The sequence below is a fragment of the Caenorhabditis elegans genome, chromosome X (genome assembly GCF_000002985.6).
Source record: "Caenorhabditis elegans chromosome X".
Taxonomy (NCBI): Eukaryota; Metazoa; Nematoda; class Chromadorea; order Rhabditida; family Rhabditidae; genus Caenorhabditis; species Caenorhabditis elegans.
The window spans coordinates 15,067,283-15,095,136 of NC_003284.9; the positions used below are offsets into that span (position 1 = coordinate 15,067,283).

General features: G+C 36.0%; 10 protein-coding genes and 3 non-coding genes across 16 annotated transcripts; 3 read left to right on the forward strand and 10 right to left on the reverse strand.

Annotated features, from left to right (window-relative positions):
• Positions 1 to 250: 250 nt before the first annotated feature.
• On the reverse strand, positions 251 to 2,060 carry mam-6 (MAM domain-containing protein; the record flags this gene model as incomplete). The annotated part of the gene is made up of 9 exons (NM_078103.4): positions 251 to 355; positions 410 to 488; positions 547 to 709; positions 752 to 910; positions 957 to 1,068; positions 1,119 to 1,227; positions 1,411 to 1,564; positions 1,610 to 1,725; positions 1,924 to 2,060. 9 exons carry the CDS (start codon positions 2,058 to 2,060, stop codon positions 251 to 253), a joined length of 1,134 nt encoding a protein of 377 aa, NP_510504.2.
• Positions 2,061 to 2,429: 369 nt separating this feature from the next.
• On the reverse strand, positions 2,430 to 8,810 carry H40L08.3 (the record flags this gene model as incomplete). 2 transcript variants are annotated; one of them, NM_001373592.4, is made up of 17 exons in its annotated part: positions 2,430 to 2,619; positions 3,166 to 3,282; positions 3,328 to 3,462; positions 3,507 to 3,668; positions 3,710 to 3,826; positions 3,872 to 4,039; positions 4,084 to 4,239; positions 4,901 to 5,032; positions 5,090 to 5,208; positions 5,273 to 5,339; positions 5,392 to 5,601; positions 5,657 to 5,773; positions 5,832 to 5,994; positions 6,991 to 7,238; positions 7,283 to 7,430; positions 7,478 to 7,836; positions 8,475 to 8,810. In NM_001373592.4, 17 exons carry the CDS (start codon positions 8,808 to 8,810, stop codon positions 2,461 to 2,463), a joined length of 2,913 nt encoding a protein of 970 aa, NP_001359612.1. The 2 variants fall into 2 exon arrangements, with proteins under 2 accessions (NP_001359612.1, NP_001380257.1); NM_001392894.1 differs by lacking the exons at positions 6,991 to 7,238; positions 7,283 to 7,430; positions 7,478 to 7,836; positions 8,475 to 8,810 and having other exon boundaries at positions 2,461 to 2,619; positions 5,657 to 5,774; positions 5,832 to 5,860.
• On the forward strand, positions 8,733 to 8,877 carry H40L08.4. Its single transcript, NR_072657.1, has one exon. It is a non-coding gene; the product is annotated as an Unclassified non-coding RNA H40L08.4 (non-coding RNA).
• Positions 8,785 to 9,198, reverse strand: H40L08.9 (uncharacterized protein; the record flags this gene model as incomplete). Its single annotated transcript, NM_001373593.1, has 3 exons — positions 8,785 to 8,856; positions 8,904 to 9,020; positions 9,070 to 9,198. The coding sequence occupies 3 exons, from the start codon at positions 9,196 to 9,198 to the stop codon at positions 8,785 to 8,787; spliced, it is 318 nt and encodes a 105-aa protein (NP_001360785.1).
• A 209-nt stretch (positions 9,199 to 9,407) lies between these two features.
• H40L08.2 (Ovule protein) lies at positions 9,408 to 10,462 on the reverse strand. Of its 3 annotated transcripts, none has more exons than NM_001381163.2 (5): positions 10,265 to 10,462; positions 10,082 to 10,201; positions 9,959 to 10,030; positions 9,720 to 9,909; positions 9,408 to 9,657 (listed from the first exon to the last, which is right to left on the reverse strand). In NM_001381163.2, exons 3-5 carry the CDS (start codon positions 10,028 to 10,030, stop codon positions 9,596 to 9,598), a joined length of 324 nt encoding a protein of 107 aa, NP_001367251.1. In that variant the 5' UTR covers positions 10,082 to 10,201; positions 10,265 to 10,462; the 3' UTR covers positions 9,408 to 9,595. The 3 variants fall into 3 exon arrangements, 2 of the variants coding, with proteins under 2 accessions (NP_001367251.1, NP_001257252.1); NR_072658.1 differs by having other exon boundaries at positions 9,599 to 9,657; positions 9,965 to 10,030; positions 10,265 to 10,325; NM_001270323.6 differs by lacking the exon at positions 10,265 to 10,462 and having other exon boundaries at positions 9,417 to 9,657; positions 9,965 to 10,030; positions 10,082 to 10,191.
• H40L08.7 (uncharacterized protein) lies at positions 9,412 to 10,462 on the reverse strand. Its single transcript, NM_001392895.1, has 3 exons — positions 10,265 to 10,462; positions 10,082 to 10,201; positions 9,412 to 10,030 (listed from the first exon to the last, which is right to left on the reverse strand). Exons 1-2 carry the CDS (start codon positions 10,323 to 10,325, stop codon positions 10,083 to 10,085), a joined length of 180 nt encoding a protein of 59 aa, NP_001380200.1. The 5' UTR covers positions 10,326 to 10,462; the 3' UTR covers positions 9,412 to 10,030; position 10,082.
• Positions 10,319 to 10,351, reverse strand: H40L08.8 (uncharacterized protein; the record flags this gene model as incomplete). Its single annotated transcript, NM_001361827.1, has 1 exon — positions 10,319 to 10,351. One exon carries the CDS (start codon positions 10,349 to 10,351, stop codon positions 10,319 to 10,321), a length of 33 nt encoding a protein of 10 aa, NP_001348811.1.
• Positions 10,366 to 10,464, reverse strand: H40L08.6. The gene has a single exon (NR_102239.1). It is a non-coding gene; the product is annotated as an Unclassified non-coding RNA H40L08.6 (non-coding RNA).
• A 3,032-nt stretch (positions 10,465 to 13,496) lies between these two features.
• On the reverse strand, positions 13,497 to 16,804 carry H40L08.1 (UBX domain-containing protein). Its single transcript, NM_078105.5, has 8 exons — positions 16,552 to 16,804; positions 16,365 to 16,454; positions 16,157 to 16,284; positions 15,646 to 15,740; positions 15,495 to 15,601; positions 15,187 to 15,361; positions 14,586 to 14,941; positions 13,497 to 14,112 (listed from the first exon to the last, which is right to left on the reverse strand). Exons 1-8 carry the CDS (start codon positions 16,588 to 16,590, stop codon positions 13,768 to 13,770), a joined length of 1,335 nt encoding a protein of 444 aa, NP_510506.1. The 5' UTR covers positions 16,591 to 16,804; the 3' UTR covers positions 13,497 to 13,767.
• Positions 16,805 to 17,320: 516 nt separating this feature from the next.
• Positions 17,321 to 17,423, reverse strand: H40L08.5. The gene has a single exon (NR_072659.1). It is a non-coding gene; the product is annotated as an Unclassified non-coding RNA H40L08.5 (non-coding RNA).
• Positions 17,413 to 21,003, forward strand: F09B12.5 (Low-density lipoprotein receptor-related protein 2). Its single transcript, NM_078106.4, has 6 exons — positions 17,413 to 17,524; positions 17,614 to 17,748; positions 18,815 to 18,906; positions 18,967 to 19,112; positions 19,157 to 19,422; positions 20,396 to 21,003. Exons 1-6 carry the CDS (start codon positions 17,467 to 17,469, stop codon positions 20,851 to 20,853), a joined length of 1,155 nt encoding a protein of 384 aa, NP_510507.2. The 5' UTR covers positions 17,413 to 17,466; the 3' UTR covers positions 20,854 to 21,003.
• Positions 21,004 to 22,114: 1,111 nt separating this feature from the next.
• flr-4 (Serine/threonine-protein kinase flr-4) lies at positions 22,115 to 26,303 on the forward strand. Its single transcript, NM_078107.6, has 12 exons — positions 22,115 to 22,262; positions 22,316 to 22,441; positions 23,476 to 23,574; positions 23,622 to 23,716; positions 23,806 to 23,911; positions 23,955 to 24,229; positions 24,279 to 24,522; positions 24,568 to 24,633; positions 24,686 to 24,896; positions 25,020 to 25,224; positions 25,468 to 25,533; positions 25,907 to 26,303. Exons 1-12 carry the CDS (start codon positions 22,230 to 22,232, stop codon positions 26,091 to 26,093), a joined length of 1,713 nt encoding a protein of 570 aa, NP_510508.1. The 5' UTR covers positions 22,115 to 22,229; the 3' UTR covers positions 26,094 to 26,303.
• On the reverse strand, positions 26,280 to 27,791 carry F09B12.7 (Movement protein). Its single transcript, NM_001270325.4, has 3 exons — positions 27,652 to 27,791; positions 26,508 to 26,584; positions 26,280 to 26,452 (listed from the first exon to the last, which is right to left on the reverse strand). The coding sequence occupies exons 1-3, from the start codon at positions 27,665 to 27,667 to the stop codon at positions 26,381 to 26,383; spliced, it is 165 nt and encodes a 54-aa protein (NP_001257254.1). The 5' UTR covers positions 27,668 to 27,791; the 3' UTR covers positions 26,280 to 26,380.
• Positions 27,792 to 27,854: the final 63 nt, after the last annotated feature.

Below are 27,854 nucleotides of genomic sequence, written 5' to 3' on the forward strand. Positions count from 1 at the left end.
GTTAACACCTCCTACCACTTCATTTTCACATGTGTATCGTATTCAATTTTTATGCATTGAGCTATTCTTAATCCAGTATGGTGCAATTCCACCTCATAAAAACATTCATTCAAATGTTCGAACTTTCTCTCTCCCCCATCCTCCCACCCCAATCTCATTTGTCAAATTGTCATTTTTTAATGACTTTTTCAAACAAATACATATATTTATTACTTAAAACACTTCTAATATGAAATAAACTTTAATGTTTCTAAAAATCGCACGCCGTCAAACTTGTCATTGGGTCGAAAAGATCGATTTGATCGAGTGCAAAGTATGAGAACTCATTTCGCAGGTTCCTTATTGAGAAGTCAATCTGAAAATTTATTTGATCACGGAATTTTGAATAATTGAAAGTTCTTCAACTCACCGTTCCATTTACTGAAAGAAATACTCGTTTGCATTGCCATTCTTGGGAGAACCGGTCAACAGAGGTTACATTGTATAATCTGAAAGTAAGCAATCATTGAAACTTTGTGATTTTCACAAAAAAAAAAGCATACGTACACAAGTTTTTCACTCGATTCCTCCGGCCTCAAAATCACTTCAAAATCAGTTCCAATTAATTCGGAGAAGTAACAAAACTGCAATCCATAGGTTCTTGGGATTTTCAACTTCCCAAGAGACAAACTAGCATCACCGGGTCCTTTGACATAACCATAATCTCCTTCTAAAGAATCAACATTTTTCCCAAAACTTGTTGAGAACTTGCCTAGTGGTTTCAAAATCCCGGTCGGCCTCGGTCCCACTGCTTCACTTGTAACTTCCCACTTTTTGCCCATCTTTTTCAAGCAGTCTCCAGAATCAAAGTCGCATTTTATAGAGTTACAAACTGATTTTGTGACGTTTTGAAGTTTGGGAATATGCGGTACTAAAAATTAAATTTCTTTTTTCTGCTTTGTCTATGGAAAACTTACTCATTTGACACTGATAGATAGCAGTTGTGTTATAAGATATATCATCAATTGCTGCAGCCCCACCTTGAACCCCAAATGCGTCCAAACTGAATCCATATGCTTCAATGACAATCTGAACAGAAAAAAATAAATTAAAAACCAAAGTTTGAAATTTGGCAAAACCTCAAACATGGTCATTATACTTCCTGGAATTAAAACCACGGCTGACTTGCCGGGCTTCCGCTTCACATTTTCACTGCACCATGAATATCGGCGACGCATAGAGGGAGGTCTGAAAGTGTTATTTGAATAGTTTGCACATTTTTGAAAATTGTAACAGATGTGTTTTTGTTATTTTTTTCTAAAAAATGGAACATGAAAAATTTCTCTGTTCAAAAAACAATAAGGCAGTTCATCATCGGCAATGGATAAAGATACCAAAACAAAAAATGTTTCCCGGCACAGATACTCCTACCTAATACACACCCGAACCTTCACGCCAGGCGAAGTCCAATGCCGGAAGCGAACGATCCCGTCTCCTTGTTGACATTGTATTGGGTCACTCACCAGCATCGCCGAATACATTTCGGGAAGCTTCTGCTGAATGCCAACAAGTAGAAAGAACCCATCTGGAATATTTTAGTTTTCATGAAATATTTCAAATTTTAGTCTACCTGGCTTATCGCTGGTTAAGAAAACACCTTCGCCAGCACGACCCCATGCTCCTCTCATTCTGATAAAGTCCAGCTCGTCTCCGGTGCCATAGCAACCATTTTTCTCATTGTGCCATCTGGAACAGTTTTTAGCGTTGAGTTAATTCAAAAACAAAACTTAGAATTCAGAAGATACTTAGCAACTTGCATATTTTTAGGCGCCGATTTTAACGAATTTCGTATGAGTATGAGTTACAATAATTGTGTCCAAATCTCAGTCATGCTTTTTCTTTAATGTTGCACATAAGTGATAAAACCTTTGAAAAACTGATTACCTGCAAGATCTTGTGAAGAAAGAGTCAAAATCATGACATTCTAAATCACATGGACACTGTATTACAACATTTCCAAATGGCGATCCCTCCTTGAACATTGGAAATATAATATCAACATCTGTATGGCCTCCCAGCATTTCTGAATCGTAATTTACTTTTAAAAGTTAGATGAAAAACTACTTCTCAATTTTGGAACTTCGTTACTGAAATATGCAGCATCTATTAATTGACTTGTGGGGCATTGACCTTAATTGTAAGTTTTGTTATATTCACTCAAATATTGGCCACTTACAATAAATCGAAAAAATTTTGAACAGTAGCAATAATATTAAAAAGATCATTAGAAGTATTAAGGGAACTGGAGAGAAACATGAAAAGGAAACGTTTTTGTGAATTCTGAGACTGTAGGAGATCGCGCGCTTTTTCCACATTTTTCCGGAAGAAAAAAGCAAACAAAAAACTTGAAACAGTCTACTAAGGTGATGTAAGAAGAGAAAGTACTTGAGTCCACAAATAAAAACTTTATTCATTTTTTGGTTACAATGGGGCTTTGTATCGTTTATCGAGATCAACGTTTTGAGATTTAGCAAGTAAATTGAGAACGGAGTGTTCTAGGCGTCGAGGGTCATAGACACATCCTGCTAATTGATCAATACGTGCTTCCAAATCTTGCATTCGTCGCTTCCAGAGATGACTCTGAATAAACCATTTGTAGATATTTTGTAAACATATTGTTTAAGATAACCGAAATTACTATCACAAGAATATGAGAAAATAAATTACCGTATATTCTCTGTCAGTTTTGCATGCCCTACTAATTTCTGGACACCTTCCCAATACTATTAGAGACTGCAAGACTACTAGAGACTGCAAGACTGCAGTCTAGTAAAATACCGCAATACTAATCTTGTAAGGTGTATTTGGCTGCAATACTAAATAATCAGTACGCATAATAGATAAGCCATATGTAGAAAATATAAGGTAAGGCTTCCATGGGAGACGAGTGCGTTTTCAGGACCCGACACCTGCCTTCAACCTGCAAGCCTCACGCCGGCCTCTCGCCTCATTTCTGCACTATGGCAAGACCACACAGTGTGAAAAGTGGTTCCCTCACCGCGGCCGACACTTTTCGGGTTCCGCGCGGCACAAAACAGGAGGCGCGGCTCGCAGTGCGATACAGGCGAAGGTCGCCGCAAGGCGTTTTGGTGCCTAATATTCGGACAAAAAATATATTCTGCTCACCTGTTGAAGCACCTCATGGTACTGTTTTGTCTGAATCGAATAGTTCTTCTTGACTTTCGTGTAGGTCCGTGTTATTTCATTTTCTTTATTGCGAAGTTTCTGGACAAGTTCTTTCAGCTTAAATCACATCAAATAAACAATCTAATAAAGTATCAATCTTACACTTTGTATTTCTGCCTCTTGCCTTTGATTTTCTTCCCTCGTGTGTTCGATCTGCTGCTTTGCAATTCTCAACATAGAATTCACTTTTGCGTTTTCATCTCCAATATGATCACGTTGTTCGTTGAGTTGAACACACTTAAAATAGCTACTAGAATCTAGTCTGCAAACTTTTCCCGTACCGTTGCTTTCAATGCCCAAATTTCAGCTTCTAAAAGCTCAACATCTTCCCTGTGATTTTCTTTGAGTTTCTGGGTGTTTGCTTCTTTTTCGTCTCTCAAAGCCCCCAGTTCTTCGTGTTTTTTTAGAGTTTCAAATTTCAACTCTTTGATGGTTTTTTTCAACTGTAAAATAATTTGTATGTTCAGAACTTAAATCTTCTTACATTTTCAATTTCCAGTTGATTATTGGCAGCTTTAATGGAAAATTGTTTCTCTGTAATATGAAACGAGCCGATCATATCTCGGTGCTTCCGCTCTGCATCATCTTTTATAGTTTTGATCTGCCACAATAAAGTTCAATTATTTCACATTTCCCCATTACTCACTTCATTTTGTTTCTCTTCCAACTGTCGGAATGACTTCCTTATTTGATCTTCAATCATCGTCTCATATTTTCTCTTCTGGTGAGTACTCTCGTCCTCGTACAACCCCTTCAAGTTTGATATTGTCCTCTGTTTGATAGCCTCTGATTCGTTGAAGTCTCTTTCAAAAGTCTTTAAAAAGAAGTCATTTTTTGAACGTTTCTTATTATGGTAACCTTGACTCTTTCCTTGTAGTTCTTCATAGTTTCATCAAATTCAGTCTTTATCTGTTGCAATTCGTTGTTTGTTCTAGTTGTGAAGAGATTCAAAAACTTTTCAGTGTTTTCTTTAATAAGGTTTCGTTCAGAATTGATGTCTCGCAGCAGCGATTTCTGAAATAGACAATTTTTTGGGTATTTTACTTTTTTAACAGATCTTGTTTTTTCAATTTGTGTTGATCAAAGGTGGAGTAGCGCCAGTGGGGAAATTGTTAAAAATTACTCCAATAGTGCCAAAATGACCGAAAATCATAATACAACTTTCCAAAAAAATTTTGAAATTTTTTAGAAATTACTGTCAAAAAGTGGCAATTAGTCAGTTTTTGCCACTCTTAATTTTGGAAGTTGACCAAAAAATTGTTTTTTACTGCATTTTTTATACCGTAATTATGTTTCAATTGTTTGCATTAAAACATTGTAGAGGTGCGATATTGCTTTGGATTTTCTCAAAATCTCATATTTTTCAAAATTTTGGTAATTCGCCAAAAAAATCTAAAATTTTTAATATGATATTCACTTATTTTGGAAGATTATAAGTGTATTTAAACAAAATCCCCACTGGGGTTACTAAACCTTAAATTAAATTTAACAGAGCATGTAGAAAATTTCATATTAATTGTGCAAAATGGTGTCAATATGTACAAGTATCTACAAAAGCTTGAAACGTCGATGAGCGATTTGTTTTTTTTTTGTTATTTTAGGTTTTTAATCAAATCACGAATGAAAAAAAACGGAGGAAATCTCCAACTCAGAAGTTATTACCACAGTAACTTACTAAATTAATCACTCCAGTGAAATAGCACAAAATAATATCTTGAACCTCATCGGGAACTTTATCAGTTAGCTTCAAAACTCCTACACTTCCATTCTCATAACCCACCAAAAATTCGTCATCAAACGCTCGTATCTGAAAATGTATTCATATTATAGCAATCTATGTTTCTAGATGCAAAAATAAAATTACAGCCGTTATTCGAAGCTTTTTGATTTTGCTCTTCACCACAAAAGGTTCATCCAATGCGGATGCTGCAGAACACAAAACTTCCCCACAATCAGCGGTGATGAAAACAAAATTGTTATTGCCTGAAATTTGAAACAAAAAATAAAATTACACAGTTGTTTTTAGTATTTCAGACGAATAAATAACCTTCAATCAACTCGGATGTAATGGAAAACCCGATGTCTGAAGCGTGCATATTGACATTTGATAAGTCCTGCAAAACACAAAACACTTGACAATCATCACCCTTTTCACATGTTCTTTACTTTGCCATGTTTTATTCTTGAAACAATAAACTTCTGATTCAGAAGCAATAAAGTTGTGTTGGAGTAGCCCATTGATTGGAAAAAGTGCAATTTGTAATCGGTGCTCCAGAGAATCTTTTTGCTCGATAAGTCCACACAGAATACATTATCACTCTTTGTCAGAAACATTAGAAATTTGTTATCTCTCGAGAATAACATCTGTTTCGTGTCCTAAAATATTGTACCCAAAACGGTTTTGCTAGACAGTAACTTTCACGTTGTAAACCTTTCGGCCAGCTATTTGTTCAGACATCAAAATAGATCGATCTTCAGTGCGAAAAACAATGAATCCGGTCTCATATAATATTGCCAAAGTTGACATGTCATATGAATCGATGGCGGCCCGCAAAAAGGGAAAACGATTGATCGAACTGTGATGATTAATCGATTCTGTCACATACCATTATCAATTCCTTTTCAAATATCGACTCGGCTGCCTTGAGGCCGTCTAACATTACTGTATAACTTTCGACACATGTTTTGGTAACCACTAGAAGTTTGTGAGATGCAGCGAGGACGGTGAAGAAGAAGGCGTCGGGCACTCTACTCGAACAAAGTACACGGCTGAAAATTTTATGTTGAACTTGTTATCGTAAAGGGTCTTCTTGATTTTTTCTAAACTTTATGCTTTGAACTACAAACTATTTTATTTGTTTGTTGGAGTAGTGATAAACTGTAGTTAAAAAATAACAAACACCACAAAGTATCCAACTGACGCCCAAAAAATTAGGCTTAAAATTGTATAAAATTAGACAATATTTTATAGTGGACATTTAAATACAAAAAATAACTTCCAAACAAAAATGCCTGCTTTTCTACAACTCACCACTAGGGCTTCCATTAAAACAGGAGCGGTTTAAAGACCTGAAACCTGCCTCAAACATTCCCGCTTCACGCAAGCCTCATGGCCCTGAAATGGGATCAAAGACTTAAAACCAGATAGTGCAAAATATGGTTCTTTTGCAGCGGCCGACACTTTTCGGGTTCCGCACTGCACTATACAAAAGACGCAGCTTGCGGAGCGAGGCAGGCAGGAGGGACGCGCCAAGCTTACATGAAAGCCACAATATACAAGGAGCCAATTAGCTACGTACTTACAAGGGATCATAACACTTGCGACCTAATTTGTCTTGAATAAATTTCAACAACGTATGCCTGAAGGTAGACAAAAAAGTCTTCAGGAAATCCCTATATGCACTTTTTTGGCTTGATCTACATAGATCTACAAAAAATGCGGGAGAAGAGACTCATAGTTCTCAAAATATTTCGCATGGTTAAGAACTTGCTGACGTCACATTTCTGAGAAAACAATTCCCGCATTTTTTGTAGATCAAACCGTGATGGGACAGCCTGGCAGCACGTGCATGAAAAAAATAACAAAAGCCACGTGGACGTTGCGAATGTCATTTTTCATTATCGAAGATGTAACATTAAAATGGATACCAGAAAACTGATGAAAATGGTTGTATACAAAATTTAAATTTAAGCATGAAATTTTAATTTAATTTTTTGAATGATCATGTTTTCCTTTCGTCAATACATTCCCCGACACAAACTGACTTTGTAAGTTTCGAAAACACAACGAACAACCCAGTATCATCCAGAGTGATAATTGTTGAGTCGGTTGCTCGAAGCCCGACTACTTTATTGCAATGTCTAACTGTAACCACGTCTCCATCGAAAGAATTCAACTTTGACAGATATTGAATAGAGATTCTTTGTAGGGCGTTGCCGCTGTCATAAAGCAAATTCTCGTCGCCAAAATCGAAAGATAAAGAGTGATAACTCTTTAATAGGAAGTCTGATATCTGAAATTAAAAAATTGTCACATTTCAATCTTTGTTCATCTCACAATCAACGCTCGGCACGAACTCCACGATGGCCCATTTTCCGCATTCGAGTCAAAAATCAAAATAATTCCGGAACCGGTTTGACACGCGAGACGACGTGTCGTGCTGCGAATTGAGATAATCCCGATGTTAACTGAGTCGTTCAATATCCTTTAAGAAACATTGATCATTCTTACACAACAAAAGTGTTAACTGACTTTTCAGAAAGTTTTCGAATATCCACCACTTCCAATGAAATAGTTTCTCGATAAATATGCAAAAATCCCGTAGTGCTTCCAAACATGATATTCACATCGTTTGCCCAGTCGTGACAAGTAACACCTGGCAGCAAAATTGTCGAAAAGTTTTCTATATGCCCACCACTGGCTCTGAGCAAGTACGCAGTTCCGCCGCCGAGTGCACATAGAACTCCCTCATCAGCAGGGCAAAAGGATATTTGCCAGTTTTTGGGAACTTTTTCAGCGATAATATTCCCTGTGCAATTATTGATACCATCTTTCACATCGAATGTTTGCAAATGAACTCGTTCTTCTAGTACTGATAAACAAGCGATTATCTGGAAAAATGAAGGATTACAGTTAACTGTTTTTATTCGAAAGTGAAATTTTATTAGTGAATTAAAATTCTAAAATGTTGTCAATCTTACTCAATTTTGAAATTCAATAAAAAATACAATTCTTCAGGACAATTCTAATTTCTGATAAAGACTCCTAGCTGAGTGAGGCGCGAAATGCGGGCTTCACGCTGACGCTGTGCGCCGCTGTGTGTGCGCAATGATATGTAAAAGTTAGTTATTAGAAGCGGCCGACACATTCGGGGTTCCGCAGCTTAGCGTGAAACGAGTAGTTTCGTGTGTGTGCAACGTTGTGCGAAATGGTGGTTATTTGAAAGCGGCCGACACGTTCGGAGTTCCGCGCCGCACTACCTCATGGGAGCCCCAATTCTGATAAAACCCTATTGCCGGAAGCCTGAGAGATGTGCAGGACTACCAAAAGTTGTAAGACTACTAATGGGAATAACCTAATCTGGAGTTTTGAGTTAAACTTTTTCTCAAAAAAACTTCTAATATTAATTTTTCTAATTAAATACCTTCCAATTATTTTTATAGATAAATTGACTTAATACTTTAAATTTGAAAAAAAAACGTACTCCGAGATTCCATATTTTAAAAAAATCATAGATCATGTTTCAAACCTCTGCAGCTTGAGAAATGCACATTTCCGTCGAGAGGTACTGCGTTCCATACACTGCCTTCTCTTCGCCAATTGCTAATTCCAATGAATAAACTACCACTTTTGCAACATTTTCCTCTTCAATCGCTACCGCAAAAATTGAAAAATCATTGGACACTGATAATGCAGTGACCCGTCCGAGCAACTTCATAGATTTTAGAATTGGCTGCTCTTCAGCAAAATCAACATGTTTCACATCTCCGTTTTCCAGGATAATAATCGTTTTACCAGAGGCAAAGGCAGCCCGGTCGTATCCGGAAACGGAACAAATTTCACTTGGTGCGGGCAAACTGGTCATATTGCTTATTGTCAATGAAAACTTCAGGGGTTTTTTGGGCGGTTTGCTTAAAAGTTGTTTTTTTTTTCAAAATTTCGAATAGGCATATATTACTTTAAACCAAGTTGCGTCAAAAGCCCGAAGCTTGGCAGCGAGCTCTGTTTTCAGAAAATCTTTTGCGTCGTCTTTATCACTCTCCTCGCTGTTTTCTCTGGGCTGTATAGCCGATACCTGTCAAGATAGAAATTATACGACAAAGTTATTGCAATAATTGCATCACTTTTCTGTTGCGATTCGTATCTTTCTTGATCGGTATCGCTGATGACTTGCTGTTTGTTGCACTTGAAGACACCTTTCTTGCAGCACTCACAAAACTAGACTCCGATCGGGATGCGGGCAGGCTACTCATCGTATTTCATAGTTCGGATAAATGGAATAAAAAGTAACAAGTTTAAAATTATATAGCTGAGAAGAGGGGAATGTGTGAAGGTAGAAAATGCGGAATGGAGGTGAGTTAGAGTTTTTAAAATTTTTCCAGATGGCTGGATTGTATTTCCGCTCAATTTCAACTAGTCAAGCCTTAGATTTTTTGCAGTAGAATATCAAAACACATTTTGGTTTCTTGTACGTTTTTGCAATGCTTTATTGGAAAATGTAAAAGAGAAAGAACATTCAAAGTTTCAAGAGAGTATTTAGAAGAGAGATTATAATAAAAAAAATTTAATAAAATAATTCGAGAAAATAATATGAAGCAAACTAACAATTTGATTCAACTACGCAATGAACTCCATTTTCAACTCTCGGTATCAATTCTGATTAGGAAAGATAAATGGGACATTCGACATGAAACTTTCTTTGCGGAAGATACCTGTAATAAGATAACCGTTAAAATCACATGATATCGATTAAAACATTCAGCAAATGACTTACCAATAATTGGCCTGCAAATCGGTTTAAGCGTAACTACTGCTATGTTAGAGACCGGTGAAGTCAATGGAGTGCTCACAGGTGGCGTGACTGGCGCACTGTGCGGCGATGAAAGACTTTGTACAGTCATTGCGGTCATCTCCGGCATAATCAGTCGGGGTGGTGTCTTCATCTCCACAACGGTATCATCTACCTGTAAATAGTGAATTGAGGTTGTCACAAGATACCAGACGATTTCTTACCCGAACCTTCTCAACGGAATGACGGTGGTTGCGACAATGATGGACAGTGCTCATCATAGGGAACGACGACATCTGAAGAATTTTTCAAAATTAACATATTGTAAGGAGCTCTAGTTTGCTCACTTTAGAAGGGTGCTGCAGTGGCAACGCGGATGCTCAATTCGCAAAGACCGAAGCAGATGACAGAGGTACTAATCCAATCGGCTGGGAAGGACAGAATTGCAGGCTTGAAGTGGGTGATTTCTGAAAATTTATGAATAAAATAAATGCTATCAAATTTGAGCTGGCTCTAGGAAATTTACATACCGTTGATTTGAGATGAAGACGACAGTCTAGAAGTCAATTCGTTTTGTTGGGAAATCAGCATAGTCCGGAACACAAATTAAAATCCATAAATTGTGGATGTGAACAGGTGGAGAACGCGGAACGTGAGGCAACAAGTGGTGTCAGATAGACAAATAGGAAACTCCAGGTGGTAATCAAAGGTACTACCTTGGAATCAATGGGGAATCGTCGCGGTCACTGTTGCCTTTTATACACGATCAAGGTTTGGCGCTGGTGGGAGGTAGAGAGATAGAGAGAATGAGAAGGCGTGGGCGGAGTCGAGGCGACGATCGACATTGGGCTTTCCCGGTCAACCGTCCAGTTCTCCCCCCACACATGCCTATCTTGTAAAGAAGGTTGCGATAATAATCGAGTAGAATATTGTGTTTCGGTAATAGGAGAAAAATCAGATGACTTTATGATTAATGTATACATATCGGTGGTTGATTGGGGGGGGGGGGAGGCAAAAAAGAAAACAATCGCTGTAACACTTGATATGACGAGTGTGATATGAGTGCGGGGAAACCCACTTTTAAAAGAGAATTTTGATATGTAAAGGAGTCTCCCGAAACCGTCAGAAAACCTGTTTGGGCCGTTTTCGTAATATTCAATATAAGAATCAAAATATTCATAAATATTTTACGGAACACAGTTTCAAACCTTTGGACTTTTAACACCTTCACGTGAAAGCTCCGTGAAAGAACAATTAACATCGAAACGGCTAAGCGAACATTGGAACCGAACGTGATATATCCCATCAATTATTTTCATTTAAAGAAGAGGATATTGCATTTTTCCTTTTATTCTTTTTTCTCTTTTCCGTCCCATATAATGTTGCGAAAGGGTACTGTATTGTGACGTGGCTGACCTTCACGTTTCGATTGTTTCTTTTTCGAAAAAAAACCACCTGAAAATCATATGACATTCCTCTAAGATTTTCGTGCATGAATTGGTGCGGAATGTGGCTAAAATCTGCACAAATAACAAAAAAAAAGTGTCTTGTGAAACTTGACATTATTCTGTTTTTTGAGTTTTCAAGTTTGGGGAAAACATGTTTTGCATGACCATCCTGCAATTTCATCATTCCTTGAGATTGAATTTAGAAGTTTCCAGAAAAAAATAACGTGTGTTTTCATGACGCAAATCTTGAATTTGACTATTTCAAAACTTCTTACAACCGGTAAATCAATGATTCAGGCTTAACACTGTGAAAATTTCCAAATTATTAAAATGATTTTTTACAACTGTAATAGATTGAGTCATCATTTCAACCACGGTTCTAAAGTTGTCAGACATTGCAAAGAACGAAAGTCGAAGTTACAGCCAAGCTCTAAGTACTAACCACAAAATGATTAATGTACTTTTCTCTGAATTCAAAGTTCTGAAAATTGCCGTTAAAGTATTTTATAGCAATATACAAATGAACCTTTTAACCTCTTTCTAGAAATCTATGTATATGTTTCATAAAATTCGACTAACAAAATTTTTTCGGTAGAAACATTTTTCCAAAAAGTTACGATTTTTTGGAGCACTTGAACCACTTTCCGTGTTGTTTTTGAGCTCTCCAAATGCACCACTGACTATTTTGCAGGTGAAAGATTATTTTTGTATTTTTTTACCTCCAATGAACCCAATATCATTTTAACAAAATTTTGAACTGAATATTATTGCTCAACAACAATGACAATACAATGGGTATCAAAAAAGAGCCACCTTATTTTTTTCTGGCCCGCTATCCGAATGCTAAGAACTCGATTAATGATCGTTGTGATTTCTCATCACTTTTAAGGAAACATTTCGAACTATCTTCTACTTTATATATCATCTTCCAGAAAGATCAAATCACCGTCTGAAAACCGGTTTTCCAGTTGTCACTTAGTCACAGCTGTCTTTGTGATGCTGAATTCATGGGAAGTCACGTCGGCAGTCCTTTCCACGCAAACATCACACTCCGTCAAGGGGGGTATTCCCCCGATAATTTACTGATATCCCGTACCTCACTAGTCCTCAACCACTTGCGAAAACACCCGGCGTACTTTGTGGGGGTCAGCCTAATCAGTGTTCTTCCCTCTCTCTTTTCCGATCTTGTCATAGCCATTTATGTGTCGTTTCTTTTCTGAATCTACACGTAAGATGGTCATGTGCGCGCGTATCCACTGATAGCAAAACTACCGTATCGAGAAAAGATCGTTTTTGGTTAGGAATTGTAAAAACGCGCATAAACAACACAGCATCAGCAACAAAAATGCAGAAAACGGGTGGCCCTGTAAATTAGCACGTTCACAGTTTTGCAGAGGAATTACCCGTTGGAACGGTACTGTGTAGTGTGGTTTTTTGACAAAACAGTGGCCGCACCGTAATGGGCCTTTGTGAGTGTACAGTATACCTAGATCAAAAACTGTTTTGTTCAAGTCAGTCAACCTAATGAATTGTATATGCTTCTTTCGTTACAGGGATCATCGCACATAGATGTTAAAAATTTTTTGAGTACAAGCCAATAAATATTTGTGAGCCGACAAAGCCTTCTGCTGACAAGGGATTTATCGAGATTACTGGTGGGGTTTATATCTCTTCTAGTCTAAATTTAAGCCATACCGGGACTAGCGGTATGGCCGATTTACCTTTCGTAAACCAAATTCACTACCCGCTTTCCGAGCCGGCTGAGCGAGTCTTTGAAGTAAGGTGGGATTGAACTTGCGACCTCTTGGATGACAGTGCTACACCACTACCGCTTAGCCACCCGTGCACTCCCTTGGGATCAAAGTAAGTTACAAACGAAAAACAACTCGATTCCAGCATAACATTAGCGTTTAACATTTCAATTTCAAACCATCGTTCTTAAGTTGGCATGCATTCTAAATCAACATTCTCTGTGTCCATACCTAGACAATCTAGAGGAATCCAATTGCACTATTGATCTTTGTTATCGAACACTTGTATTTGGGTCCATTAAGCCATATCCGACAGGGTAGATACAATCAGCTCGTGTTGTACACTCGTTGTTCATATCAAGTGTTCTTAATTGCACGTATCAAAGTGATCTTCAGGTAGTTTGCAATATACTTTTTGATCACTTTTCATTTTATTTTACAGATCAGTTTTTAGTGACTGCTCTGCGTGTTCTATTTGAACTACCGTACCGTTTCCTATATTAGAAATTTGTGTGTTTAATGTTCGGAAATCTTAGTTGATTCAAAACTAATATATGTGAAAATGCAGTAAGAAAAATAATTTATTTGGTTTAACATAAACCCAACAAGGCAATAATCAGTTCGCAGTGAAAATTTGTTTGATTAAGGTAGAAATAAATAAGGTCTTTACAATATTTTAAAGGGAAAATGTAACATCAAAAATTTGAATTCAACTTGGCTAAAAACGTAATGACGAAGATAAAACATCACATTTACAAAAAAAATGACTTAAAGGGCTTAATAAAAATAAAAACATCAAAAATTCATAAATCTACACAATGACACGTTTTAGTTTCACAAATTGTCAATGTACACCATTGAACCATGAGTGATTCCAGCTTCTTGAAACGTGAGGTTATTCGAGAGGCACTCGGATTTTGGCTCAAGCTCCTCCGCCGAGAGAATCTCAAAGTACCATTTTGGCAGGCACGGGACAGCTTTCTTCGGGAAACTCTGGTGCATCTGGAAGAACAGTGGGCACATTTCCGACTTCATAGCTTCATCAAAGATCTTTTCAATATTATCGTCAGCGTTGAACTTGATCACTTTTTTGCCCGTTGGGAATCGGATGAGAAGATCGTGTGATCCAGTCGATAGAGTTGTGTCACCGGAGATGGTTCTTTTGTAAGTCTCGACAGTCTGGAAATTGCTCATGATTGTTTTATGTGTTGGTGCAACTGGATGTTTGATACATCCCAAAAATTGCAAACTTATAAATTTTTAATACACAGTATCCTCCGTACTAAACTATAAAGTTCTGATTTATTGGTTAAATGAGCTAAGTTGATTTTCCCCAATAAGGAATCTCAAATTCCCGGTTCACTACTCAATTGGATACACTATAGTTAGTTATACCAAAACACTAATCGGTTGTTAAACGCGGAAACGATCAAAATCAAAAATATCGCACAGTCACGTGCACCACAATCAGTTTCCGCGACTCAGAAAACGACCATTTTTTGCAAAAATCAAAATCCGGATAGTACCATATGTTCAAACCCATTTGATCTTCTTCATTTTCACGCGCACTCGAAATGAAATGAGAAGAAGGCGGATCCAATGCAAGTCAGTGGCTAAGAAGACTGTAGGAGGTGGAGGATCAATGAACTTACATTAAGACGCTCCTCGGCATCTCGTTGCTTTTGTTCTTCTTCTTCCTGAGCTTTCTTTGCAGCTTCTTCTTCAGACTTGCTCTTCGCAATACGTTCCAAATCACGCTGTAAGCTTTCCTGGTACTCCCGATTTTGCTCTTCCATGAGTCGTCGAGACTCATTTTGAACTCGGTTTCTCGCTGAACGATCCGCATCGTCGGCAATCAGATCAATAAGAGCCAAGTCAATGTTGGTGCTGACGGACTCAGGATTGGAGAGGTCATCGATGAGCAATTTTCTTGTTAAACTGTTTCCTCTGATGACAAAGATAAGAATGCAAGATCTGCGGCTTCTTCCAAACGCACGGTCAGGTCGGACTGAAAAGATGAAAAAATTGTTAATGTACAGAGGTGGTGTTGTTCTTTTCGTTTAATCCTAGTGGCGTAAAAAAACCTTCAGTTATACGAATATTCATACAAAATCTATTCTCAAGTCCGGTGTAAAATGCAAAGATGCAGCATAAGTCCCGTAGAGTGATTGTCTTATGCAAAAACATTTACATTGCTCCCAAATTTGAATAACTCCTTTAATATGTTTCAATCAAAAAAAAGTAAAAACATACGTCTTTGTGCATCCTCAGATCCCATCACACATCCAAAAAAGACGCCACCGCGCGACTTGATAAGCTCTGAGAAGTTTGAAGTGAAGAGGTACTTGAAGAAGTCGGAACTTCCACTCGGCTCATGAATGTACGTGACGAGCCATTTCCAATGCTTTGTTGGGAGATCGTTGCGGAGCTGAAATAAAAATATTCAGTTTCACGAGACATATTGATATTACAGACTATTCGAAAAGTATTTTTTTTTGTTACGTTGTTCAAACCTGAATTATCTTATGGCTTGATATTTCAATTTTTCTATAAAAACTTACACTCTGAAGCTGATGCTTATAAAAGACATTTTTCTTTTGCCCATCATATTCGGGAAACTCTTGTGAGATGTAGTCAAAAATGTGGGTATACACTGGAGCACGAGGGCCTGAAAGAGCATAGAATTTGACAGAAAAACTCCCACAAACGTACCAAAAAAGAAACTGTACACAAAATTGATAACAATGAGTGGAAGTCTGACTGGGAATGTGAAGAATTGAGCAAGAAACTGGACTATGGAGTGGTATCTGAAAATTTGAGGGTTTAAAAAGTGTACATTTTGCAAGATGTTGAAAACTTCTATGCTAGTTTAATACTGTTCTTTACTAGTAAAATCATCGAAGTAAAAAACTGGCGAAATTCAGCGGTGTTAGAAAAAAATTGGAGTTGAAAGTTGACAAAACGGAAGACACGAAAACTGTAAAAACTACAATTTTCCTGAGTCTAACAATTTATACACAATATGACTATGAGGATGATAACTGTTAAGTGCATCGCTGAAACCAAATTTGACGCGGCAAATGTTATCCGCTGCCAAAAAATCAGCTATTTCGTAACATTCGTAAAATTTCGTAATTACATAATTTCTGATGAGCAATTCACACAATTCCTAATCTTCATATGGTGAAAAAAAAAGTTTTCTTGAAAACTAATCAATACTTACCTAGGCAAGACAGCCCTTCTGCTATCTGGTACAGGCTCGTCTGGTGTGGTGGGTAACGATGCAGCAGACGAGGATGGTGTGGAGGCCGATGTGTTGAGTGTGTTGTGGATTGGCTCGGGAATTGTGCCCTGAATGACAAAAATTTGTACTGATTTGATGACTCAGTTGAGCGTTGTTTTGTTTTTAATCTTCAAAAATAAAGTTTTACCTCGAAAAAGTGCCGAACTGCAATTTCAACATCGTAGTTTGTGCGTGTGAGATAGTCCACAGCAACAGCCTGCTCACAATTTGTGATTTCCTGCAAATATTATAGATTTTGAGTTGAATTTAAATTTATAAATCAGCAGTTTAAATTTCATAAACAAAATATTTATTTTGAAAAAAAAATCACTTACCATCATTTGAGCAATCGTCGCTTGGTGTTCCTCATCCATTTTTGCAAAATAACCCGGAGCAATTGAGAGTTAAATGAATTTAAAAACAAATCGATAAAAAGGTACTATAATGGACCAACGCGGTGAGAGGGAGGAAAGACGCCTTCTCTTGCACCAGCAAACGTGTACTTGCTAAACCGCTCGCGGGGTGGGATTTTGGAGTGTCGTTTGTGTGCCCTCTTCAATCGAGAAAAGTGTAGAGACTTGCATTGCGCTGGAAGATGTCGTTATTAGTGGGAATCAATGTGAAATCAAGATAAAAAGGAGATGGGCACTCAATTCAGTTTATTTATTTATTCATAAATTGAATTTAACACTATTAAAAGATTTACTTATATTCTCGAAAATGTATCTAACATGGTATTAAAATTCCACACTACTCGAACAAATAATCTATACCGTATAAAATGTTGAACCTTTTTTTCTGGAGGCTTTTTCAGATTTACATTCAAAAAAAAGATTATTTTTCACAATTTATTTAATTTTTCTAAAAACTTCCTGCTGGTAAAATGCGATGAGGAAAATGTGCTCAAGAAAACATTTATGCAGTTGTCAAACTTTTCATTTCCAGAATTGTTACCATACGTTTACTTTTAGTAAACATGTCATTTTGCTCCACAAAACATTTGTTTCAATTGTTAAAGTTGTTTTTTTCTCATCTGTTGTTGTTGTTGTTAGAAATTCGTATAGAGCCCCTTGGTCCACCTTGCCTAGCCCCTTTTTAGGAAGAATATACGAAATTTGACGGGCACCTGGCAACCAAAGCCCACCGGCGTCTTTTCAAGAAAGAAAAATGAGAGAACGCAACAATTGAAAACTCGACTAGCTGTACATGTACAAATTGCGAGAGACAAGTCTCAAAAACGAAGCATTGAAATGAACTTTTTACTAACACTTATCTCCCTTTCCCTCTTTTTCCCCACCGAATCGTCGGGTAAGTGTGTGGTTTTTTATCACTCGAACAGAAAAAAAATATATAGTGATATGAATTATGCATGGATCAATATGAACTAAAAATTGCAGATGAAACGTGTGCCGACGGTCAATTTCGATGTAGCAATGGAAGGTGTATAACGAATGATTGGGTGTGTGATGGTGCAAGAGATTGCTCAGATGGCTCGGATGAAGAACATGAAGCTTGTGATAGGCATACGAATAGTAAGTTACCTGAGATAGCAAAGAGCGCAACCAGAGTTTCATATCGTTTCATAAATCTCGTAGGTGTTTCAAGAAAAACTGTATTGATTTTTCCAAAGGTAGCATATTTGTAAAGTTTTTCAAAACCAAATTTAATTCTACAAAGTATGCATGCAGTAAATCGTTTAAAGGTAGAGTAGCGCCAGTGGGGATTTTGTCTAAATACACTTGTAATAGTCCAAAACAACCGAATATCATAATAAAACACTCCGAAAAATTTTAGGTTTTTCAAAATTTCCTGTCAAAGTCTTGACAAATTTTGAAAAATATGAACTTTTGAGTACATTTAAAGCAGTTTCGCATGTTCCGATCCCAACAATGTTTTGACCCTAATATTCAAAACAGAATTACATTTTTTTTTATGTGGGAAATAGTTTTTTTATTGGTCAATTTCCAAAATTATGAGTGGCAAAAACGGAGTAATTTTCACTTTTTGACAGTAAATAAAAAATTTTCAAGTTTTTTTTTTGAAAAGTTTTATCATGGTATTCTGCCACCCTTAAAGTATTTTTAACACTTTCCCCACTGGCGCTACTCCGCCTTTAACGGAGCTTGTTTTTTAAAGTGACTAATAATTTTTAAAAGCAATAGGCAGGTAAAAAAATCACAACATTTTTTGTTGTCAAACATTCAATATTTAGTCTCTGCTTTTATCCAGATTTGTTGCGATCTATGTATAAATCGTCCCCTCAGTATGGCACCGACATGCTTTTCGTGCTGTAATTTTCAATCAGTTTTTTGAATATGTTTATTTTTTTGTCTAACAAAATGGAGTAAATCAGGTGTCACAGTACCTAGAAAAATAAAAACTAAGGCGTTCATAAGGCATTCAACAAATATGACATCAAGCTTTCGATGTACGTAATAAACGCTTCCAATTGGAATTTTTTCAAAATATGTTGTTATGCCGTGGGAATAGTTCCTTATTTTAATACAGGTACCTTATGGAATTCAATTTTTTTGTCTTAACTCCTACACTGTTGAACAATTTTTTCAATCTGCTACCCAGTTAAAGTTTATTTTCCAGAAAACTCTCCCTGTTTTGGAAATCAACCTGAATGTGAGAAGCATGGCTTGCCACGTTGTATACCTCACGAATGGCTTTGCGATGGTCATCCGGTAATTTTTTTGTTATTAAAATATTTTTTTCTAAAACATCAAAAAATAAATTTTTTTAAGGATTGTGATTCCGGAGAGGATGAATTGAATTGTACCTCAGTAGACTGGTTCCGTCAACCTGAGTCATTGATGAGAAAATATCAAAGTCAGCTGGCAGATAGATCGACGACAACGTTCATTTTCAACTGTGCTTCTGAAGATTACATGTAAGCTTATTTATCAACAAAATATTGTAAAGAAAATATTTCAGTTGCAAGTCTTCCGGGTTGTGCCTGAAGCCGAATAAAATATGTGATGGGAAGTTTGATTGCGATGGTGGAGATGATGAGAAAAATTGTACCAAATCGAATGCAACAACCACCACGATAAGTAATTCTTTGTCCACCACAACTGTAGTCAAGTCTACCACGACGTTACCCATATCAACGACAACTACTACAACCACAACGATTACTCCAAAACATACGAATCTGACGACAACTGCCACAACAACTAAAAAAGTTACAACAACTGAAAGTAAGTTTTTCAGAAAGATGGGAGCTTTGAGTATAAAAAAAGAAAAGAAATAACCCATTGTCATTAAAAGGATTAAAAAAGGATTATAGAACGATCCGTTCTTCAAGTGCTATGCACTGCGGATCTGGGATTCAGGTACACTGCCTGGTGGTGATCTTGATAAATTATTATATATTCATTTTTTTTACTAAATTTGAAATATTTTCCAGAAAATTGAAAGGCAGCTATTGACTATTTAGATACAAACCTTCAATACCCTTTTTTCTAGCTACCTTGTTGCATTTTGGTTTTGAAGGTGGAGTACTTTGTGATTTTGCTTTTTTAAACCCAAAATGATCTGAAATTACCAAATTTTGTAATGAGATGTTTTGAAAATTTCTCAAAAAAAAGTTGTGGCGATTCAAAATTTTGCAAAAAAGGCCCGTTTTCAGTTGAATTAAATGTTTTCTTCTCGGTGTCGCAGCGTCTGGAACTAAACGAATAAAGTCTTAATAAAAGTCTACAATATTTATTAAAGAGTGATAATAAAATAAAAATTAGAGGCTGCGACACCGAGAAGATGACACAAATTTTGATTTTAACTGAAAATAATTTTTTTTTTGCGGATGTTTGAATCGCTAATTTTTCTTTGAGAAATTTTCAAAACGTCTCATTACAAATTTCGGTAGTTTTAGGTCATTTTGGGTCTAAAAAAGCTATGTTTCAAATTTCGGTACTCTTCTTTTAAATAGTCCCTCACATTGTAGATCAATTTGTGAAAGTTAAATTTATTATTATTTTTTCAATTTTTCGTCAGTATGGCGTAGGCCAAATTTAAAAACTTTTGGCCGAATTTCTGTGATTAAACCCAAATTTTAGTGTACATACCTGAAACATTTTTTAGTGGTTATTTCTTTTTGGAAACACATTTTTTATTTGTGTACTGCCTGATGGACTATTATCAAACCAAAAATAATTGCTTACTCATTTTTAGGAGCACATTTGGAAAACATCCTGTTGACTATTCCATTGAAATCAACAACGCAATCTCCTGCACTAACATCTTCTTCTGCAAAACCTACAAAACCTCCAACTACGAGTGAAACATCAAAACCAACATTCCCATCAACTCTTCCAGCATATGTTCTCCCCATGACAACTACATCCCATCCATCCACCCACACCACCACCACCCAGAAAGTGATTGCCCGCACATTTGCGTCGCAGCCACACACAACGTCACAGCCGAAAATTGTCGTAAAATTGTTAAATGACAGTTTTTCAAATTCAACTACTGATAAAGCGAAAAGCACAGAAAGTAGTGCTTCTCGTGCTTCTGTTTCAGAGTTGAGCAGATACGGTAGAAATGGATTGGTGAAGCCCGTGAAATTTGTCAAAGGAATCCCAATTGAACCTGTAAATTATCATAATTCCACTTTTGGCTTTGAATAATATTGCAGCATTTGATTTTGCATTAAAGACACATGTAATTGTAATTCAATAATATTTGTAAGCAATTATCTAAAAAAATCAATAAAACTTCACGTTTCATAAAACTAATTTATTTTTTTAATGACATTTTCTATACCAATAAAATTGAAAGATTTAGATTTTTTGAGTTGTTTTATAATATAGTAGGCAGACATTTTGGAAGCTTTTTTGGATATTTAAAGTAACATTTGCAAGATTATTATTACGTTGTGTTCTGTGAAAGTGAAATTATAACAGGATAGTACGCAAAAATTCCATTAATTCCCCAAAACATATAGATCAGTTTTCAAGTACATGAATATCCAATATAATGTATGAATATCCAAAATTTTCAAATATAGAACATGATTTGAATATTTTTAATAGATTGTAAAAATGTTTTAAATTGTGATTTTCACTTTATGTTAAAAATTATCATTATTGCCAAATTCCAAATACACTGCTTGTCTAAAAAAAAGTGTGCATTACCTTAGAGCACTATTATACTAATTACATTTTGATCGAATATCAATTACGTAGAAGAAAAGCGATGGAATTCGCTGTTCAATGTTCACCTGACGACACTAATAAGCTTATCGTATTGCAGAACCAGGACACGCATTTTCGATAATACATAATACAGTGGGAGGCAAACTAAATTCTCTTCTGATTCTCTTCTGAATCTGAGGTTTTGAAATGAGCTGCATATTTTTTTCCATTTGTCTTGCATGCAAAAAAAAAATGTTTCGATTAATTTTCATGACCAAATTGATCAAAGCATTGATGTAAATATTTTTAAATTTTTAAAATATGTATATTTTTTACTTTATTGAACTGGTTAAAAAACATCATCATTATTTTGTTTTTCACAAAGTTGAGCTGAAGCTTTAAGAATTGATCATTTGATGGGGATGCACAAGTTTAAAAAAAGCAAAAATTTAAAAGGTTAAATCGTCAATCATTCTGAAAAACATAGCTTCAACATTTTTAAGTTTCAAAAAAACTCATGCAACAACAAATCATACAACTTTGGGGGGTTTCCATGAGATTACATGAAATGCTGTGTAGTCCTGACCTTGTGGAATAGACGTGGAATGCTTTCTAATACGCTCGCTTAACTCTCAAATTTCGATAATGGAATCATTTACCGCTTATCTATATTTTGACAAAAATCATTTGACGTCGACGACTTGAATTTGATTCTCTCCTCTTTTTCTCTCTCCATCTACCTGCTACGTTTCCGCTCGCAAATATTGCAATTTTTGCAACACGACTCGTCGATCAGTTTTTCGTGAGAAAAAAAGTGAAAACTTTCCCGTTTTGCTTCTTCAAGTTTGTCGAGTTTGGAGCCCACGGGAATGCCAATAAATTACAATCGAAATGCGGTTGAGGTAATTTTTCCACCCAAGTTATTTGGTAGTCTATAATAAATTTAGTATTTCAGTTAAAGTTAAGCTCCCAGCTTTTGCAATGGCTGGATCAACGATTACCTCTGGGTGATCCTATGAGAATTCCATCTATTGATTCTTATAAATATATTCAAGATTTAGGAAAAGGTAGATTTGGAACGGTTAGTCTTTTTTTTTCTTTTTTGGTTGTTTTTTTCTCAAGCGCTGAATTGGCTATGAATTTCAAATTTTCTATTTAAAAAAGGAAAGGGTTGTACTAGGGGTGGACGGCAATTGCCGATCGGCAAATTGATTTTTCGACAAATTCGGCAAATCGGCAAATTGCCGGTTTGCCGAGTTGCTGGAAATTTTTAATTCCGGCAATTTGCCGGTTTGCTGGTTTGCCGGATATTTTCATTTTTGGCAAATTGCCGATTTGTCGTTCGCCGGATATCAGATTTGCCGGAAATGTTTAGAGAGATATTTTTATAAGACGGAAACAGTTAAAACGGTGTCATTTTAAATTTTTCCGTTTTTTCTACATATTTTCATAGAATGTGCTTATTTTTCAAAATAGATGTAAGAACATTCATAAGATGCGTTTAATTTTGCCATTTGAAATTGAAATTCTGAAATTTTAAAAAAAAGTGCGAAACCACAATTTGCCGAAACATTTTTGGTAATTTCGGCAAATCGGCAATTTGCTGGTTTGGCGGAAATTTCAAATCCGGCATTTTGCCTATTTGCCGGAAAAAATCGTTTCCCGCCCTGCTATGTTACTGAGTTTTAATATCACGTGCAACCTTAACACAATAAGATAAATCATTCAAATTTCCACTGAATATATTATACCGCAGAGAATGTGCCATTTAAATGCATGTTCTTGGAAAAATGTATTCTAAGCTATATAATGAAATTTCAAATCACGTTTAATCTACTGAAAATGATGGAATTGTTAGTTTAATTTTAAAATGCGTGGTTATTATACTATTGAAATATCCAAATTTTCCAAATGATTATATGTGTATATATATTGTTTGTTAGTACATTCACCTTTATCACTTATTATTACACTAATGTAACATTGAAGATTTTTAAAAATTAAATCGTTTTATGTTTAGCTTTTTAGTACAAAACTTTAAAGTATGCACATACATCATATTAACTGATAAATAGTGCAAACTTTTAACTTTCAAATCAAAAATACCACTTTCAGGTTTGCAAGTTTTCCAACGGCAACACATTTGAGACAGTGAAAAAAGTTGATTTAACAATATTCAATCATTGGACACAGAGTGAGACTAAAGTTTCGAACGTATGGAATTACTGGCTAGCAATTAAAATAAAGATAATTGATTTCAGAGGCTGGACACATTTTTATACGAATTTCGCCATTTGCATAAAGTGACAAATGATAATAATCGAATCGTGAACTTTTTAGGAATCTATGCAGACTCGTGAGTTAGAAAAATTACCGGAAATATTAGGATCGGCAATTTTGGCAATTGCCATGCGACCCTGTTAAAGATTAATTAATAGTTTTCAGCAATCAAATGTATATAATGTCTGAATATTTACCACGTGGGTCTGTGAAGGATCTGTTAGTGAAAGAAACGCTAGGAGAAGATACTGCCATTAAGTATTTAATGGAGGTAACTTTTTACTTCCTATTAATATCTATGTGTGTTATTCCAGACTGTCGAAGCCCTAGACTATCTTCACAATTTGAGTCCACCAGTCATTCATCGTGACATCAAAGCAGCCAACTTACTGATCACGTCGAACGATAGCATAAAATTAGCAAACTTTGGGCTCGTACGTGATCTAGCTGTTGACGGATTCGGTATAGCGATTGCCTCTGAAATCACTTTAGATTTTCGAGCGACTCTTTTATACGTGGCTCCTGAGGTTCTGAGCAGTGCGCTTGGTCCAGGAAACCGAAATGCCTATGAGCTACCGGCAGACATTTGGTAACTGATGATATTGATATTTTTTTATTAACGAAGTTATCTATTTTAGGGCTCTGGGATGTACGTTCATTGAAATGTTATTAAAACGTCCACCACACTTTGAGTATTTCGGGCATATTGATGAAATTCCAAAAGTTCTACTTGGATATGCGAAGAGTGAAGATGGGAAAGTACTGCCTTACACTTCCGAAGTCTTGGTTCCTTCTTCTTCAAACTGTGTTCAGAAAATTGTTGATCTGGTGTTTATTAAATCTCCGGAGCATCGACCAAACACCCACAAGCTTCGAATTCAAGTAGGTTTAACCAGTTTTAACAGTCATCAGGCATAACTTTTTCAGATTAAAAAGATACTCGATGATGACTCGGAAAGCGAAGAAGAAACAGATATCAGTCATCCTATTAGTGTGAGTCTGTAGTTTCAAAAAAAACTAATATAAAAATTAAAAAAAATTCCAGAATAGCAACACAGACAGTTCAACGGCAATTTCACATAATCACTCAAATGATCGAAAAGTTGGACGAGCTGGAACTTGCCTACCCATTGAAAGTATGGAGTATGCAGCTGTGAGGAAAGAGCTTAAAAAAAGAAGTAAACCGAAGAGCAATAATATTATGCAAATTTTTGTGGCAAGCGGGTACTACCTCTCAAGGATATTATACTTTTTGAGTAAGTTTTTTTAGCAGTTAGTATGTATCTCTAACCACTTTTGAATTAGTTTATGATTGATTTTTGTAAGTTCTGAACCTATTTTGAGGAGTTTTAAAGATATTCAGTCAAAATAATTTTCAGACATTCTCACACGATCCATATGCTATCTCCTGCTCTTTTTATCATTGGGCATCACGGCACTTGGCTCTTTCTTGCTAATTTCTTACTTTGTTGTCCGATTTGTACGCTATCTGATTGCAATCAACTGCAACTGTGATCTTATGCAGCCTCAGTATTTGATCATTTCGGGGATTTTGATAGTGCTGATGTTTGCGCTCTTGTTCAGGTATTCTTTTTTGTGTTGATACATACAAGTGATGTATGATTTGTAACACCGAGAAACTGAGATTTTAAATTTACTTCGGTATGTATTTTAGTTCATTAAGTACAAAGGAACATTAAAAATAGAAGCAAAATATTTGTAATGCTCCAAAACACGAAAAAAAATTCAATCTAACCCAAATTACGCATTGAACCTCAATATAAAATTATCATATTTGTATTAAATTTGAGTTGAACGTTATTTCAGTTGCTGTATGGTTGCTCTTGGAGAATACAAATTTCGGATGGCAAACCAAACTTTGGATGGTTCTAAGTGAGTCTTTCAAAAAGAATAATCTAATTTCAAAAATAGGAATGTGCGGTAAACATAGTTTTACCTAAGGCTTCAATGAGGTCGTCGCAACGACGCATGTGCTGGCTTCGCATGGCTTTACCCACACCTCATTTATAGTGCGGCGCGGAACCCCGAACGTGTCGGCCGCTTTCAGACAACTACGTTGCGCATTTCGCTGCACACACACACAGGACTTAAGCGCGCGGCTAAAGGCCGTCATGAGGCCCGCATTTTCCGCCTCACTTAGCTAAGAGACCTAGTTTTACCAAGGTTAAAAAAGTTGACAATTCATACTTAAAGAGTTTTTGCAATCGGCAAAATTATGGTTCTTTGTCGATTTTCTCGATTACAGATTCTACTTACCCCGCCCCCAAAAGTCAGCAGTCCTATGCGGCATAACTGTGATAACTGGTAAAGAAGATGCCAAAGACACTGCTCAGAACATGGAGGAAGAAATACATCTAACACCCTCTGTCAGAAGGAACCATGATGATTATTACTACGACGAGTCGTCTGGACCAGCAAATGAAGAAAACTAGGAAAATATTAAACTAATTTAATGATGCAAAACATTGCTAGATCACGATTCTACATAATTTCACTTCAGGAACTTCCATGTTTTTCACAAAAATCATCATTTTTTCCATGTCACCTTATTCCAATATATTTATGTATCGATATGAATTCACTCAAACTCTGATTCTCGTTTTTTGTACAACAAGTTCTCAGAAATGAAACTTCTTTATTACAATGTTAAAATTTAAAAAAAATCATAAAACAATTACTCAAGAATTATATACCCGTTGAAACCTCCCGACTCGTCTGATCATCTTTCACTGATAGTGACGCTATTGTACATCAAGTAAATGACGTAACCTCCAAATGCGACTCCGACAAGCTGAACAATTAGTTGAAACGATAAAAGAAGACGCATGTTGTGCTTTGGTACTTACCGCTAAAAGTAATACAAAAATCCGTTCTTCTAAATTTCGAAGACCAACAGTTCGTTTTTCAGTGTCCACGTCATAACCTGAAACTAGTTCTGACTATTTAAAATTTAATTAATAAATACTAAAAAAATCAATTAGTGGCTTCATTTCAAACTTGAAAGTTAAAAAATGGAATTGTGGATAACCACAAATGTGATCAATTTAAAAAATTTTATATTTAATTTTATTCATCTAGAATAGTTCTCCCATTACTGCAGGCAACACTAATTTCCGGGCTCTTTTCAAATCCAGTACTAGCAGAGACGGCAGCACTAATTTTTAGAAAATATTTCAAAGGTAGGATACCGAAATTTGAGACTTGCTTTTTTTAGACCCAAAATGGTCCAAAACTACCAAATTTCGTAATGAGACGTTCTGAAAATTTCTCAAAAAAGTTTTGCCCGCTTAAAATTTTGTCTCAAACTTCGGTACTCCACCTTTAAGGTGCGACACGATAGAGACTATACTAGTAAGTCCAAACAAGATCTTTTTTAATAAAGAAGAATTTTTGTTGCCTTTTTTTAAATTTCAATTCGACACAAATTACGATTTTTACTCTTTCGCGTAAAAGATCACTTACGATTAATCTGATCAAAGGCAAATAAATCTCAATCTAACCACTTGTTAAATAATCAAATAGCATCAAATATCAAACTGTGTATGTTTAGTATTGTTGAATTTGAAACAAATGCTCCGAAAATCAAACTATAAAAAATTTTGTTCTGACAAATTTGTTCTGTGAGCAAAAAAATTTAAAACCACGTTTGAGCCTTAAAAGTGTAGAAAAAAAGTTGCAAAAAATGATGAAACTATTTTTGTAAAATGAAATGGTTTTTTGAACAAAAGGAATATATTTGGATGGGTCACGCAAAAAACGCGAAGCACATTTTAATTTTCAAATGCGGAGTACGACGACGTAAAAAACGACGAATAAAACTGTTTCTACGGTGTTAAAAATATAAAATATCATAATATATCATTTCAAAACTTTTTGAAACCTTTTACTATGATGTTTGGCCATTTTAGCGGTACTCCAATTTTGATATTTTTATAGTCACTAAACGGAAAAAATTAACATAATTTGTTTATCTTCACGTTTACGACTTACCAGAAGGTCTATTCATTATTAACAAACTATAGAACAAAAGTGCAGGTGCTACCTTAGTTCTGTGTAGAATACGAAACCAAAATGATAGCCAGTCGCTTTATTTTAAGAGGGGCGGAGAAGGATCTCCCAGAGTCGAATGAATCAAATGTCAATATGGACAACCTGCGTATCTCGGTTTGTGATGACTTGTCTCTCTTCACTAC

Coding starts and splice junctions, on each gene's coding strand:
- H40L08.2 (NM_001381163.2), bottom strand. CDS start 10,030: ATGTCGTCGTTCCCTATGATGAGCACTGTCCATCATTGTCGCAACCAC. Junction 9,910..9,958: donor ATTCCGTTGAGAAGGTTCGG/GTAAGAAATCGT, acceptor CACTATTTACAG/GTAGATGATACCGTTGTGGA. Junction 9,658..9,719: donor GATTTGCAGGCCAATTATTG/GTAAGTCATTTG, acceptor ATCTTATTACAG/GTATCTTCCGCAAAGAAAGT.
- H40L08.7 (NM_001392895.1), bottom strand. CDS start 10,325: ATGCTGATTTCCCAACAAAACGAATTGACTTCTAGACTGTCGTCTTCA. Junction 10,202..10,264: donor GTCTTCATCTCAAATCAACG/GTATGTAAATTT, acceptor ATAAATTTTCAG/AAATCACCCACTTCAAGCCT.
- H40L08.1 (NM_078105.5), bottom strand. CDS start 16,590: ATGGATGAGGAACACCAAGCGACGATTGCTCAAATGATG. Junction 16,455..16,551: donor CGACGATTGCTCAAATGATG/GTAAGTGATTTT, acceptor TAATATTTGCAG/GAAATCACAAATTGTGAGCA. Junction 14,942..15,186: donor ATCTGAGGATGCACAAAGAC/GTATGTTTTTAC, acceptor TCATCTTTTCAG/TCCGACCTGACCGTGCGTTT.
- F09B12.5 (NM_078106.4), top strand. CDS start 17,467: ATGAACTTTTTACTAACACTTATCTCCCTTTCCCTCTTTTTCCCCACC. Junction 17,525..17,613: donor TTTCCCCACCGAATCGTCGG/GTAAGTGTGTGG, acceptor TAAAAATTGCAG/ATGAAACGTGTGCCGACGGT. Junction 17,749..18,814: donor TTGTGATAGGCATACGAATA/GTAAGTTACCTG, acceptor TTTATTTTCCAG/AAAACTCTCCCTGTTTTGGA.
- flr-4 (NM_078107.6), top strand. CDS start 22,230: ATGCCAATAAATTACAATCGAAATGCGGTTGAG. Junction 22,263..22,315: donor ACAATCGAAATGCGGTTGAG/GTAATTTTTCCA, acceptor TTAGTATTTCAG/TTAAAGTTAAGCTCCCAGCT. Junction 25,534..25,906: donor CAAACTTTGGATGGTTCTAA/GTGAGTCTTTCA, acceptor TCTCGATTACAG/ATTCTACTTACCCCGCCCCC.
- F09B12.7 (NM_001270325.4), bottom strand. Junction 26,453..26,507: donor TTTTTGTATTACTTTTAGCG/GTAAGTACCAAA, acceptor CTAATTGTTCAG/CTTGTCGGAGTCGCATTTGG.